At 36.6% G+C, this 15127-nt stretch overlaps 2 protein-coding genes across 11 annotated transcripts in view; one reads left to right on the forward strand and one right to left on the reverse strand.

Moving 5' to 3' along the window:
* The window catches only part of LOC110827556 (RNA-binding protein 24-like), a 130412-nt gene that overhangs the window by 88625 nt on the left and 26660 nt on the right, over nt 1–15127 (forward strand). The gene's annotated exons all lie outside the window — the stretch shown is intronic.
* On the reverse strand, nt 7505–15078 carry LOC110827551 (mediator of RNA polymerase II transcription subunit 30). 7 transcript variants are annotated; one of them, XM_022059301.2, is made up of 7 exons: nt 14851–15078; nt 13278–13384; nt 12895–13052; nt 12129–12317; nt 11141–11299; nt 9772–9873; nt 7505–8663 (listed from the first exon to the last, which is right to left on the reverse strand). In XM_022059301.2, the coding sequence occupies exons 2-7, from the start codon at nt 13351–13353 to the stop codon at nt 8565–8567; spliced, it is 783 nt and encodes a 260-aa protein (XP_021914993.1). In that variant the 5' UTR covers nt 13354–13384; nt 14851–15078; the 3' UTR covers nt 7505–8564. The 7 variants fall into 7 exon arrangements, with proteins under 7 accessions (XP_021914993.1, XP_021914994.1, XP_021914992.1 ...); XM_022059302.2 differs by having other exon boundaries at nt 14846–15078; XM_022059300.2 differs by having other exon boundaries at nt 14750–15076.

Below are 15127 nucleotides of genomic sequence, written 5' to 3' on the forward strand. Positions count from 1 at the left end.
ACCCACAGACATGAGGTTACAACCTGAAGCAAAAAAGTGCAGTCTCTACAGTGTGTGCCACGAGCTCCTAACAGTTGGATGATTCTACAACATATAATATAATAATTTATAAGAGCTGGTGTGTATGCTACCGTACAAGTTCGAATGTTGGTGAAACCTAGGATTTACCTGACAAACCTAGGTTTTACCAAACAGTGTTGGTAAAAGCCCGAAAAAAACTATTCGCGACTTATTTCGGGGTTTTGCCATTCACTGTTGGTAAAGCCACATATTCCACGTGAAGACGGTAAAAGTAAAGAGAAAGGTATAAATGTAGTAATTCACTCTTGTAATCGATGCTTTTTTCTATTTTTCGTTCCACAAATTACAAATTTAGAAATATACATTCCTTATCTATCTAGTACTTTAAAAAAGTTTAACAGAAGTCAAAATAATAGATAAAAACATTGCAAAAATATAAAAATTGTGAAGTAAAAAGATATGAGACATTTAACCTAACCTAACCTAACCTTTTGCCACCTGCTTATGGTAAATCCTAACATTTACCAAGATCCATTGGCAAGACCCCGAAATAAGACGCGAATAGTTCTTTTTTTTTGGGGGGGGGGGCTTTTACCAACACTGTTTGGTAAATCCTAGGTTTCACCAACATTCGGGCTTTACGGTAACATATACACCCCCTTCATATAGCGTCTTCTTTAGCGCCATCATGTTAAATTTGTTTATGGAATTCGAAAATTCGCCACAGCAAAACCAGCTGTATGAAACTACCCAGGGTCTATCTGAGCCACCGTACAAGCTCAAAACCTATTTATCTGAAACCAATAGTAATATTAACTGTCAACGGTCATCCATCTTGAGGTTTTCAACCACAATTTACTCATCTGTCTCGTTTATCATACCTAACCTATTTTATCATCACTAAGTCGAAGATGACTGTCTTCCTACATCATTAGGGATCTCTAATGATGGAGTCAGCAAGTACCTCTGAAACGTCGGTAAACTTCTACCAGACTAGACATACTCGCCACCGTAAGAATCTCAAATCCTACGCCGTAAGTTTGCTTTCACGAACTCTTACAGAGAACTTTCGGTGTCTGATGTCGGTATGGGTCACTCTTTTCGGACGATCCGGTATTATATCGGTGTTGTCCATACCCTCGCTCCACAAACAGAAACGCAAAATTCTCAGAAGTTTTGAATGGAAAAAACGGGAAGAAATGGAAAAGAAATTGATTTTCATCTATAAAAAGGTAATACTGACTCAAGAATAAGAGGATATAACACTTTGACATTTTGATAGTTTTATGAGATATTTCTGAATCGAAGTATTTTTTACGAAATATACTGTTTGTATCGGTAATTCAACTATAACCTCAAAATAACACAGTAACATGTTTACTATTTGCTACCTTGGTGATAAGCTGTCGGGCAAGAAATGAATCCAGAAAATTTAGTATCCAGACTGATATTCGAAGCAAGAACTTGAACAAATAAAAATGCCACACCACACCCTGCGAAAGCAACACAAATGTTTTCATATGCCAACAACCTTCAAGTATCCCTTCGCTCCATTAGTGCGGTAAATGAGCTGTAATTTTACGTCTAACGTTTCCGCACCTAAGCTGTTAATGTTAATAGTCGTACGACTAATTTTAGGACTTTGAGTCTCTACCTGAGGGCAAAGCCCTCTCTCTGCTTCGAGCAGGACAGAAGGAGAGATGACAGGACGCTGACACAAGCCTTGCCTTGCCAATTAGAACATTCTGTCTCTTCGTTTCCCTAAATAAGTCTCCGCTTTCCGAACCTGACTTCACTGCGATTCAAGGCTCGGCATTGTTCCTGTCCCTTCCCTGCCGTCAACCTTAGCAGCGCACCGTTGAATGTTGCTACGCAGTTCATCCTGAACTACACCTTTACCCACGCGATGTCACCAACGGAAGATACCATTAGTAGAGTCGAGAGAGACATTTGTCTTCTGGGCTGTTGCACCGTGTATCCTGGTAGAAGTTTACAGACTTTTCAGAGGTGCTTGCTGCCTCTATCATCAGAGCGCAGCCGTGAGAACCTGACATCTCTCTCGCATTTGTCCAGCGTCTTTCGAGGCTTAAGATAAAGGCCGACAAAAGACAGTCAAGGTTTTGAAGTGATCCAAGAGACCCACAGACAATATGACGTGGACCGAGCGTTATGGACGCTGCGTGTTATAGGCGATCCAGGCTGTACGGACTCCCGAAAACACACAAGGATGGGGTAATCTGTCAACATGATAAGGGTTTCCAGTCTGGCAAAACTTCTGGCGGGGCGGTTCAAACGTGGGTATGTTCTCGCACTATGTGATATGGCCCCATGAACCGAATAAACTGGACGACGTCCTCCACCTTAACAGCATCCATCCAACATCTAGTTCACCGTGGAGCATTAAAAAATATGCTGTTCTTCGGAATTTATTTGTATCTAGTTGGTTTTTAGTGACTTTCGAATAGTGATAATACTGTGGTATGTTTAAAATGGCTGATAAATTCATAGAATGCACTAAAGTATACAACGATCTGCATTCCTATTTGTGTGGCCAGACGATGTAAATATTACCAAAATTCACTGACGTATGACAGTTCCGAACGATAACTGGATGACCTGGAGGAAAGCTTGCGTATTGGTGGAAGAGGACGCGCATTCTGGGCGGCAATCGAAAGCAGTATGTGTGGTTGAGTCAGGTTAACGAGCAGACCCATCAGCGTATTTAGGACAACCAAAGATTCGAAACTGATAAAAGTGCAAAAAAACTGCGAAAAAAATTACTTTAGTCCCAATCAACTTTTCATTTTGATGGATTGTGGAAACTTGTGTACCGTTAGACAATAACTTTTCATCAAAATCCGAAGTGCAGGATGCAGACGGACAAATATGACCCCTTTGGCATTTCGTGTAGGTAATGAAAACATCAAGATGGAACATGCATTATGTACAAGAAGGCCTATAATAGAAAGATCCTATTGGCGCAGTCTCAAAACTGTGTAAATACATGACGTCACAGCGTGTCTACCATCACTGTCGACGAGGTACATGTTAGTTTGCAGGCGACCAAATTCTCTACAAACAGAAACTTGAAGATGGCTGTCTACATACACGTCACCTTGAGAACCTGAAATCTCACAAATCAGAAACTTTATTGCCCAGTAAACTAGCTGAGATAGAAGAGACGCCAGATGTCAACAACCATCATCAAATTTTCCTGGCAAAAATCACAAACTTACAACAGTGGAGATATTAATACGCCACGCAAAGGTAGATAAATTCCCAAAGATAATTGTATCACTGGTCTCACATTCATTTATTGCAGATACAAGTCGATTCGGTGGAAACTAAGTTACAATGCACTTAATACCGAAAATGTGCTCAGCTAAGCACAACAAAATGCAAACGTATGTGGGATCGAAGGCATATTCAACGTATTCTTAAACTTTACCTCCGACAAAGAACCCTGATGACCATTATTTAGAACGCTGGGTGGGCACAGAGCTGGTTTGGATGTTCTAACAAGGAGAAGAATCCTTTTCTGTCAGGTACAGAGACCCAATCTTCCAGCCTTATTAAGCGTAGTTCGCACACCTATATTCTAGTGACTGAGCCGTCACGGATACTGTATTTAACATTGCAATCCTAAGTACCTTTTCCTTGTATTTACTTAAATATACATGTCATCGAAAATTGTTTTAAAAAGTTGATCTCGACGAGATCTGCATTTAACATTCTGCAGATCTGCGTGATTTTGTTCCATGAGCCACATTCCGGAAAAAAAAGTGCACTTGCGTGCGATGCAAACTTCGCGTCAAACAGGTGTTATACTGGACCGATAAAAACTTTAGCCGAATTTAACTCGTGGCGAAGAATCTAATAGCCGAGATATCTCAAAATTACAGAGTATTTTCGGAAATGAAGCATGCCACGTATAAGATCATTTGAAAGTAGAACATACGAATTCTCATTAAACAGACTCGCGAGACAGCTGTTGAAACACGGCTCTGTAGATGATGTCTACAGAGTACCACACAGATAGCAAACAATGTTTATATATAGTGATATTGCTGCTGTAAACACGAATCGCGTCATTATTCAATTGCAACGTAGGCCAAAGCCTCAAGGAGAAAACGTGGTGTTAACAACATGCCCAAAATAGTTTCTTCCACAATTGACCTTATAATCCTTTACGAAAATAATTCAACTTATAAATAAGAGCCTGATTCTAGCACTTCCACGTGTAAGTAGGACACTGTCCGCTTCTCCCTAGATTTTGTTTTGTTTGTTCCGGAGGGCGGAAAACACAATTGCTTGGCTCCACCTGTTGGTCCATCAATTATAGCGACAACCCAATGCGTCGTCTCGCAATGCGGAGAATTTGTAACACAGCCAAGACGAAACGCTTTGACACTTCAAAACAGATCACGACAATGATTAAAAACCTTCGCCAAGGAAGTGTCATAAAGCTCCTATTTCATCTTCTATGCTAGCAGACAGGTGACATCACCAGTCAACTGCCAGGCTTTACTTGGGTGTTCATACATTAACCTTTCCCGTGTTACGAACGAGATAAATGGCCTTGAAACCAAAATATTTTGCCTTAGTTAGCTTTACGTATTCTCTAGTATTACCAATCAAAAGATGGCTTCTCACTTGCAGTTTTGGTGCAATAAACATTATAAATCAACATGCAAATGTTCTCATACGAGAAAAGGAAGTAATTTTATGTTTCAGCACTATATTCATGTACCAGAGAGGTTAATTCACTTGGTCAGGAGTGTCACTAGCTCGTAACAGCAAGGACAACATACGCGACTAACAGAATCAAAGGGAAATAATGTTTAATAAGTGGAAGGTCTACACAGGCTTCACCTTCAGTTATTAGTAGCTCTTAATATGCCAGAAAGAAGAAAAGCAACAGTTGGATTATGATGTTACACCAGTTTTACTGCACATCAGTTTTCTTGTTTATACTTGAATACACAGGTCTCTGACTACAAGTTTTAATATTAATTTATGACTGCATCAAAAATTGAGGAAGAAAAACGAGGAATTTAGTAATTTTCAATGCTTGTGTGTCCATGAGATGTAAAAAAAATTAGTTTAGGAATATATAATCCATAGCTTTCATGGAAACTAATTCTTCTAGGGCAACCAGCTATGTAAGGTGGTGAGTAGAGGAAGAATAAGAGAAAATGATTGTAATATTTTTTATTGTCTAGAAAACAATACTTCCTACAAATTTTCTTACTCATGATCATATTGGCTCAGTTATAGCAAACCACATTCTTTGTTTCCTAGTTGGAAACTCCTCCTACCAATCAACAGGAAAGCTCCAGTAAATCCACTGTTGCTTCAGCAATTAAAAAAGATGCTGGTATCCACACCATTTCATACAATCAGATGGTCTCTTCATTCGAATCACCAAATATATTAATTTTTTAAACATGAATTTTGTGTGACCTCCAATAGCACCACCTTCATACCAACAATTTCTGGTATATGACTACCTCATGCTTAATACACGAGAGCCATCTCAAAATACGTGTAATGGCAAACAAATGTACTAACTTTGGGGCATATGGTGGTTGCATGTCCCCATTGTTTCCATGGTAAACAAATGTTACCTTTGTTATTGTTCCAACATCCAAATAACAACAAAAAGCTGATCAAATGGTAAAGTGTCTGACTTGAATCCCATTATTATAAGACATTGTTCTGCACTGTTACCAAAGGTAATTCATAACAATGTGAATATTGTGGTTTCTGGAATTTGTACCCACTGTTCTGTCCATGGCTTTTGGGTTTTCCTCAGTCCTTACCAGAAAATTTTGGTAATGTTACTTGAGAATGCATCGTCGTTCTAGGCTAAAGACGAAGACAATTTTTCCTGAAGCACCGCTATCTTCTTGCGAGTTCTGATTTCATTTCATACTAAACATTTCAATTCTGTCTTCTATTTAAAGTAACCATCAAAAATTTGAAACTTTCATGGCAATCAGCTGAGTGAATATTGAATTAGTTTCTGCCTCCTTTACCAGGTATGATCCCTTACGATAAAGACATCATTAAACAATGTGTACATAAACAAATAAATCTAAAAGAACACCAGACATGCTGATGTATATAACATTAGAACTTGCTTATAAGGCCAAGAGCTACAAAATTATAATTTAAGTAACTTTAACCATGTAAATCTTGGCACATAATCAGACTCGTCTCCAAACAAACACAAATCATTATTCTGAATTCTCACACAAAGAAAATGAGGTGGCGAGATACAGTACTGCAAGTAGAGACAGATGAGTGTAACAATAAACTGCAAATTCAAATTTAAAATATATGTAACAATTTACTAAATTTAAGTGTGTGGTTATTTTAAATTATCCGGTAAGAGATGTGGGAGAGTAAATATATATTCCTTCGATAAGTCAGGACGGAGATGATTACTTGAGTAATTAGCAGGTTCCTAGTACTGCCTACAGAGGCTATAGATAGAATGTGTACACACAAATGTGGTTGCCATAAATAACAAAGTAAAGGACAAAACTCCTAGGCATAGTTCCAAAATGACATGGAGACAGACAAAGTACAGTTATGTGCAGACGCAAAAAACAGGTGCAGTTACATCCTCTGTTCAAATTATAGCAAGTTCATCGTTTCATATTATTTACTCCCACGAAATGACCTACATGGCGCGTAGCAAGACAGCTTTACTTTTTTTACTGAGGAGAATATCTGGACCTAAGAGGGATGAAGTGACATTATGCTGGAGAAAATCATGTAACAAGGAACTCCATAATTTGTACTTTTATCTAGTGCACATGGGGAAGATAAGAAATGCATATAAAACTGAATATGGAAAACCTGGAGGGAAGAATTCACTTAGAAGACCTAGCAATAAATGGGAAGATAAAATGAAAATAAAACTTAGGTGAATAAGGTGAATGGGATATAGAACAGATTTAACTGACTCAGGATAAGTAATGGTGGTGGGATTTTGTGAACATGGTAATGAACATTTGGGTTCAATAACAGAAGGGGAATTTCTTAACTAGCTGAGCTTCTCAAGGACCATGTTTCATGGCATTCATTAGTTAATTACCCAGTACTGGCATGAAACATAAAAACTGAACCAAAAATTAATATGTTCAGGCAGACTGAGCAAATAAGTATGACCAAGAGGAAGATAGATATCATGATGGGATCAAAAGGTTATGGAAGTATCAGACAGAAGAAAGGATGAACATGGTATGAAACTGAGAAGGAACTGTGATAAGACAAGCGATAGTTGGAAAAGCATGACAGACAACATCTTTGAAAAAGACGGAGGCAGTATGACCTCTGAAACGTTGGTTAACATCGACCACACTACACAGTGCAACAACCCAGAAGACAGAAATCTTCAAGAAGAAGAAGGTTTGTCTTGAAGGCAGTCACATTTAGAGATCACAAAGGAAGCTTCATTGAATTAAAATACACATTCACACAAAATAGCTTACAGTTTTAATACTTCCAAATAAAAATGCATAAATGATGTATTCTAATTATAATATTGTTATATGTGAAAGTACAGCAAATGTAATGAAAACTCTACAACTTAGAAAAAGTCACACAACCCATTTAAATATTTATTGATAGTTGCAATAAATACACAGAAGCCCAGGCAGACATGTCACATTGGTCAAACACTACCTGGAACCTCGTTCTTACTTTAACTTACCAGAATGAGTTTAGGGATATATTTCCTAACCCTCTTTGGGTGAAAAAAAAAACACACACAATATCTTGTCTGGTGAGCTGTTTCTGTCACTGCAGAAACTTTTCACTAGGTTGCAGCAAACATGAAGAAAAAAGGGTACTTGCGGGTTATCGGGACACATCGCTTTAAAAATAGGTTAGGTTAGGTTAGTTGTCATTTATTGAAATATAATATAATATAATATAATAACCTTCAAGTATATGTCATTTACCCACACACATTAACCTAACCTAACCTATTTTTAAAGTGATGTGTCCCGATAACCGACAAGTACCGGAAAAAGTGAATGGACGCATTGCTGAACACAGTAGATATTTCCAACACTTTATGACACTGCTTTTTGTTGTTTGATTTCAACAGAAATAGAGGGGAAGAAGTGTCAGAAATATGATGCAAGACTTTTCAATTGTACTGTATAATGCTGAATAACATGGAAAGATGACCATGAATGGTCAGTACATATTTGGAAAGATGTGGTATCGTCCCGGAGACATTTGAGGGAAACCAAAAAAACCTGACATTATCAATACTGAAATGCACATCAGTGAACACGATTATTTCATGTACTACTAAATGTTAAACTGGTGACATATGCATTATCAGTTTCTTGCCTAGTTTATCTCATTTCTTAATTTATATACACATAAGGCAATGCACTCCAGTATCCAAACAAAGGAACAAATATTGTCATACTTTGTGTAAGCATAACTGCAGATCATTTTCCAAACCACATAACCTAAGAATACACATATCTTAGTCCTTTCACACGTGTGAACATGGATCATGACCTTCTCATTGTTAACATTGTATTAATTTCCCATATTATTCTTCTTAAATGATCAATTATTTCCTTCAAATGCCTGTTCTTCAATATTACTTGCTGAAGAGAAAAAAAAATCACAATTAGAATTACCACAACCAGCAAACACAAAAAGAATGGTTCTTTTGTATGCCAAAATAGCCGAGGGGTCGATTGAGTACCCCCCCCCCCCTCCCAACACAGATTGCCAGACTTAAATCCACCTTTCTTTTTGTGGGGCTACTTAAAGGATGCAGCGTACAGTACAGAGCCAGCAACACTTCAAGAGCTCCAGCAAGAAATTGAAAGGTGTTGCACAGCTGTCCCTGCAGCAACTTTGGTCGCCACTTGTCAGTTAGTTGCTCACCGCTGCCAACTGTGCCATGAATCTAACAGAGGTCATTTTGAACACCTACAGTAGATTCATTAATACCAATGCTGATGACTGTAATGGTTTAGTATAATGTAATGTCTTTAATTCATTCATTAAACAATTGTATACATCTTTTTGGATGCCTGTATTTTAACATGGCGTACAAAAATATTCTTTCATCCTGTCTGAGTCGCTTGGTTGTCCGGACACCACGCAGTTTAGCATATGTCTACCATATCTACCACTGCAGTATTTGGTAACTTTTCACAATTTGTATATGCAGTTTTAATGTTTATAGGCTAAAATTTGAAAATTTCTGCATTAATAGTAAATGTAATGCATTACACAAAAATGGCATTAGAGTTGTCACCCCAGACTTGGGCCTTGTGAGATGGCTAGAAAACTGTCTCTGATTTTATTAACAGAACAATCAAATATACTCAGTAATTTGGAGATAGTATACTTCTTTTCAAGTTGGCAGTGGTAATAATTTCATGACTGACAATTTTAACAAATAACTGCATAAATCACACATCCTTATAATCAATCACAAGCATTTGGAAAACAAAAATCAGTGTGTGAAAACAGTATCATAAAGTTATCGACACAACTGTAAATAGAGAAAATTACTTTAAAGAGAAGTTTCATAATCTATATTCTTCGCATGGTGAAGTAAGGGTCATTAAAACAAGAATGATGAGTAGAACATGCCTAGCATAGACAGAAGAATAACATTAAAATGGAATTTAAATGCTGTTAAGATATGAACTGGACAGAATGCTCAATGTCAAAGAAAATTCAGTACAAACAACTCACCTCCATGATTTCTTTGTTTTCCTCACAAACAAGTCTGTATGATTCTGAAGTCTTTTTTTCATCAGATTTCATATCCCATTCTTCTTTTAATGGAATTAAACTCTGTAAAATGAGGAATGTACATTACAAAACTTATTAAACTTTTAATGCACTACCTGCAAGAAATGCATATAAAGTGAACATAAATGGTGAGGTAGTGTCTCTCCACCTGTCACCACTCACCTCAAACATATTTCAATCAAATTTGGTACAAGGGGAATTACATCAAATTCAGTTGCGTTTGACCTGTACATGAAACAACATACAGAACTCATCAAGACCCGCAACTTTAATTTAAAAATGTTTCGGTTGATCGTACTGAATGAAGTATAAGCACTCCTAATTAGGTTTATTAACAAGAGTTTCATGTTGCTGATACAAATTTTTATCCATTATTCCTGCCATGAGAGTTCAGCATAAGATGGACATGACAAAAAAATACAGCTAACATTGAGTTTTCAATAAAAATTAATACCAAGACAATAAATTATTGAACATTTGAAACTTCCCACTTTCACCAATGACCTTCAACACTAATTTCCATGTATTATATATTTACTTTGAAGACAAAGTACTCAGAGTACATGAAATTCTATAAACAATGCCTACTTTATTTCAAACGTTTCAATCCATAGGGTTAGGCAAGGGGGGAACTATAATTGAAAGTACAGAATTTAGTGATCCACTCTTGTGCATAATTTCCATTAGTGCGCAGATTTTGAAACATTTTATTTGTCTGACATAATGCCAAAGTTTTGTATCATCACAATGATTGTAATTATTAATATGAATAGACAGGTTTCATACAAAGCAACTTTGATTGCTAACATACAAACAAAGGTTCATACAAAATTGTCAGTATGTCTACGATTTATCTCCATATAAAAGTTTTAGTGCTCAACTGCAATGGTTCATTATTCAGCACCACGAAACCAAAACCCAAATGCAGATTTCTCACAACTACCCTGTTGTTCTACAGCATATGGAAGAAATCACTGAACAACAGTTTCATATTTCTTAGACGTCTATTAACATACAGAACTTCAAGATCCTGTAGTATAATATCTCAGCACAAAATTGTACTGGGCTCGGAATACTTCAATCTCACAAGGAATGCACTACACATCGGTGATAACTCATGAATATAAAGTAAACTGAAAGATAGCGAGCAAGGCAATGGTGGTAGTAGTAGTGTAGTAGTAGTACTACTTACGCAACATTTAAAGTGTTAACATTTTGTTTCTCATATATGAATTTATTTTATTGGCAATAGTGAGGAGTCTGGTAGAAAGTGCACCTCACATTACTGTTCAGAATAACACTAAAATACCTCTATATGGGTGTACTCCATGCCTTGGCAGTTCTCATTGCATTTCTCATAAATTAATCTCAACCGTTTAAAGAGAATTCGAATTGTTTTCAGCTGCTCATGGACTTTGGATTTCTTTTCGTTGCTTGTGTTTGCACCCTGTGCTGTGCCATTAGGGGGCTGAAAAGAAAGAAATCATATCCACATGTAACAATGAACTTTTACCCAGCAAATTCTTGGATGCCCAAGACCTTTTATAGTGACTGAGAAAGCTGTGACATATTTAGGTTTACATCCATTCAGTTTGCTATGCAAATTGGTCTATATGCTCCTGAAGTTTAATCAGAGTTGCCAACTCAAACCTGAGTGCCAAAGTTTCCAAGGTAACAGACAGAGGTACTGTTCGCAACTGTAATCTTGAGATTTGCGGGTGAGGAGGAAAGACAGTGTCTGCTATGCAGTAGCCTTTAACGCTTCGGACTTCCTGCATTCCTTGCAAGTCTCAAGATTACAGTCACGAACAAGGGTATAATACACAGCTGAATGCAGTTCACAGCCACAGATTTTGTACCTTTTAGATTCATGTCAATATTATTGTCCTACCTATACTACACTCCCTTCATGTTATCTGGCTAAAGTTTGCATGCAGTTCTCAACTTTTCATGTAATTATATGTCCTGTCCATCTCACCATCCTTGATTTAATTTAATTAATAACATTTGGTGAAGACAGGAGCTAAATATATTCAACTTAACACTAAAAATATAAAACCAAAAGAAATATTAAGAAAATGTGACAAGAATGACACCGCAGGAAATTTCATGGAGGACATAAAATTATAAATTTTGATGAAGAAAACATGAGACACAACAGCCTAAGAGAAACAATCCTTAAAAGTGATAAGTATAGTATAAATTACAAAACCTCTCACAATGTGATATTCTCAGTTCTCCTGTTACTTTCTCTCTTAACTTCAAAATTAATTACATGAACAAGATAAAGCTCACACCTGAATTGCTTTTAATGCCTGAAACACCTCCTGGGTCCTGGACACAATATCCTGCACTGTTTCCTGTCCAAATCGGCAGAGAGATGCGGTGTTGAACTCCTTATTTGGTGGTTGTTGTTGTGATGGGTTTTGTTGTGGTTGGTTTCCTTGTTGCTGCTGTGTGTTATTTTGATTCGCTGCCTGCTGCTGCTGTTAGTTTCAAAATTATGTAAAATATTAAGTTTTTTATCAACCCATAAATATATTACAGGTAGTTCCTGATTAACACAACAGCCGCACTCCAGAAAATTTGTGTAAGGCGAAACTTCGTTATTCACACATGAACTTCCCAGAAGCAATAATGTAAATAAGGGGGTTGTGTTCCAAGTCCAAATTTGTTTAACACATTTATAATTTTAATACTTTACTACAATTATAATTTGGTTAATCATGTCTTTTTATGCATGTAAGTAATTCACAAAATAAGAAACAAGAATCAAAGTAAAACTGTAATACTGACAGACTGAAGGACAGCTTCACTGCAGAGACTGAGGCAATGAAAAACATGGAGTTAACTCAACCTCAGGAGGACTGCCAACATCGGGAGATGATTCTCTCAATTCTGATGTTTATAAAAATAAGGCAAAAGACTTCTCTCTTGGCTGACCAACCATCAACAAGGATGTTAATTGGCACAGAAAATGATTCAACACATTCTGAAGCTGACTTACTTTCCGCAGTGTCTTTATAAAAATTAAAGATAAAAATTCATGTATGCCAAACTCACTTGTTGTTGCTGCTGCAACTGCTGCATTTGTTGCTGCTGTAGTTGTTGCTGAATTTGCTGTTGCTGCATTTGCAATTGCTGATTCTGTTGTTGCTGAGATAACGCTTGTTGTGTACTTGCTTGTATTCCCACTCCATATGGCTGCTGATTTACCAGCCCTACAACACATAATAATTACCAACATGTAAACAAGTCAAAGTTTGAAGGTTTCTGATAAAGATAATGTTCCTGGTCAACCATTCTTAGTCAGAATGTCATGATCAGTAGAATTTTCGGATTTCCTTCAGAATTTTCCTTTGCCAAACTATAATCAGATTCAATAATGCAAACAGAAATACCAGTCTGCTGTGCTGATGACATCAGACCTCCAATCTGTGGTGTACCTCCAAATTGATTTCTCATTGCTCCTTGTTGTGCATTTGAAAAGCCTGATGGGAATGAATGCTGTGGGCCTGCCATTCTTAACAATGCTCCTTATTATTGCCACGTTCTGAAAAGTATAAATTAAAACACTTGTCATACACTAAACTACATAAAATATTTATATATTTTTTAGAGAGACTATGATATTTCTGATTACTAATAACATGTAAAATATAAACACAATAAATATTCCACACATACTTCATGGTATAAGCCAAGAATGTGGAGCATGTCATAATATAAATACAAATACTTAGTTCATATAAACAACAATACAAATATAACTATGCAGTTGTTACAGTTCTTTACATAAATATTTACAGTATTTAATAATTTTCAATTAAAGTACATTCTTCTACACATTAAAGTTAAATAATTAGGTCTCTGCATAGTAAGCACCTTTCTGATAAGCAGTGAGATTAACATCTGGCATGTTTATGTTTTGTGTTCATAATACATGTCAGAACTTGTTTCAAACTTCTCCATGTTGTTCTAACATATAACAGTAATGACAGCAAGAATTCACTTGCAAGGGGGAGTAAAATACATTTCTTAAATAGTTCTCTGCACAAGAATCTTCTTTTAACACTTACCAACATTCTAATCATTTTATTTGCTCAAGGATAATACATCAATCAGTCAAATGTTGGATTACAGTCCAAAATGCACATTCAAGCATCACTATCACACTCCTTACTCACCTCTTCAAATGAATCTGATATAATCAAGACCAACAAATCCAACTTTAGTATGCCTACTGTTTCTGGTAACACTGTCAATGTATTTCTCAAATTGGTAACTGAGGTACCTTTATGGGCTATTGTGTGGTTCTCCCACTAATTACATGATATTCCTTGGTAACTACAAGGACTTATAGATAGAACCATTGGTAAACACAAGTCTTACTCTGCTTCACTTCCCTTGGATTCACTTATCTTACTTTACAGGATTGAAAAACGTTGTATTCCACTACAGTAAAATTCACTTGGACTCACTTCCAGGATCTTACATAGGACAAAGAAATGTTCACTGCACTTCAAACTTTCTACGATTGAATTACAACTCAACACTTACAATGTGTAGACTATAAAGTTTTCAGATACTACATAAATACTATGCTGACATACAATAATGAAATAAACTATGATTTTATTTATAAATTCTTGTATGAAATTAATACCTTTATGGCTTTTGGACAGCAAGTCCGTAAATAACTTGTCGGTATTATTTTTGAAAGAACTGTATAAAAATATAGGCCTTTATACAGCAACCGATTAAAATCCTAATCAATCTAAATTAAATGACATTAACACTATCTATTTATTAGTTATGAGCGCAGGTCTGTAAGTACAGATATGGCGGATATCAATTCGTTCCTACTGGCAAAAAATTACCTATATTCTTAGATACATTTCGGATAAGTCATACCCACCTTACATACATTAAACTATTCGTATTGTTATCCAATTACGTTTAAATTACGCTATATATTTTTAAACTTTATTACAGTACTTCAAAGCAAGCAAACCTCACATTTCCAACAGTCACCACACAGTACCCTGCTACTACCAACACACAGGTCGGCAAGTCTATAAGTTGGTAACGTGCAGGAAGTGACTAGGCTGCAGCCATAGTATGGCAGCAAGAACAGATAACCTAAAAACGTACAAGCCGGACTCGACTTGATCTTTTATTTACAAGGGGCACCCAAGAAATACTGTTAAAACACTGGTCGGACCTAGTAAACGAATGCGTTCAATTAGCACGTAACCCACACATGACGGTACTCCTCGGTCAAGATACTGTACAA

Source organism: Zootermopsis nevadensis, unplaced genomic scaffold, assembly GCF_977971745.1.
Source record: "Zootermopsis nevadensis isolate Lab colony 2312 unplaced genomic scaffold, Znev_1.0 Znev_ptg000020l, whole genome shotgun sequence".
Classification (NCBI taxonomy): domain Eukaryota; kingdom Metazoa; phylum Arthropoda; class Insecta; order Blattodea; family Termopsidae; genus Zootermopsis; species Zootermopsis nevadensis.

Excerpts from the sequence above, each read along its gene's own strand:
- LOC110827551 (XM_022059296.2), bottom strand. The coding sequence starts at position 13,353 with ATGGCAGGCCCACAGCATTCATTCCCATCAGGCTTTTCAAATGCACAA. Across the intron at positions 11,300-12,128 it reads AGGCATTAAAAGCAATTCAG|CCCCCTAATGGCACAGCACA; the intron begins GTGTGAGCTTTA and ends CTTTCTTTTCAG. Across the intron at positions 8,664-9,771 it reads AAAACAAAGAAATCATGGAG|CAAGTAATATTGAAGAACAG; the intron begins GTGAGTTGTTTG and ends TTTTCTCTTCAG.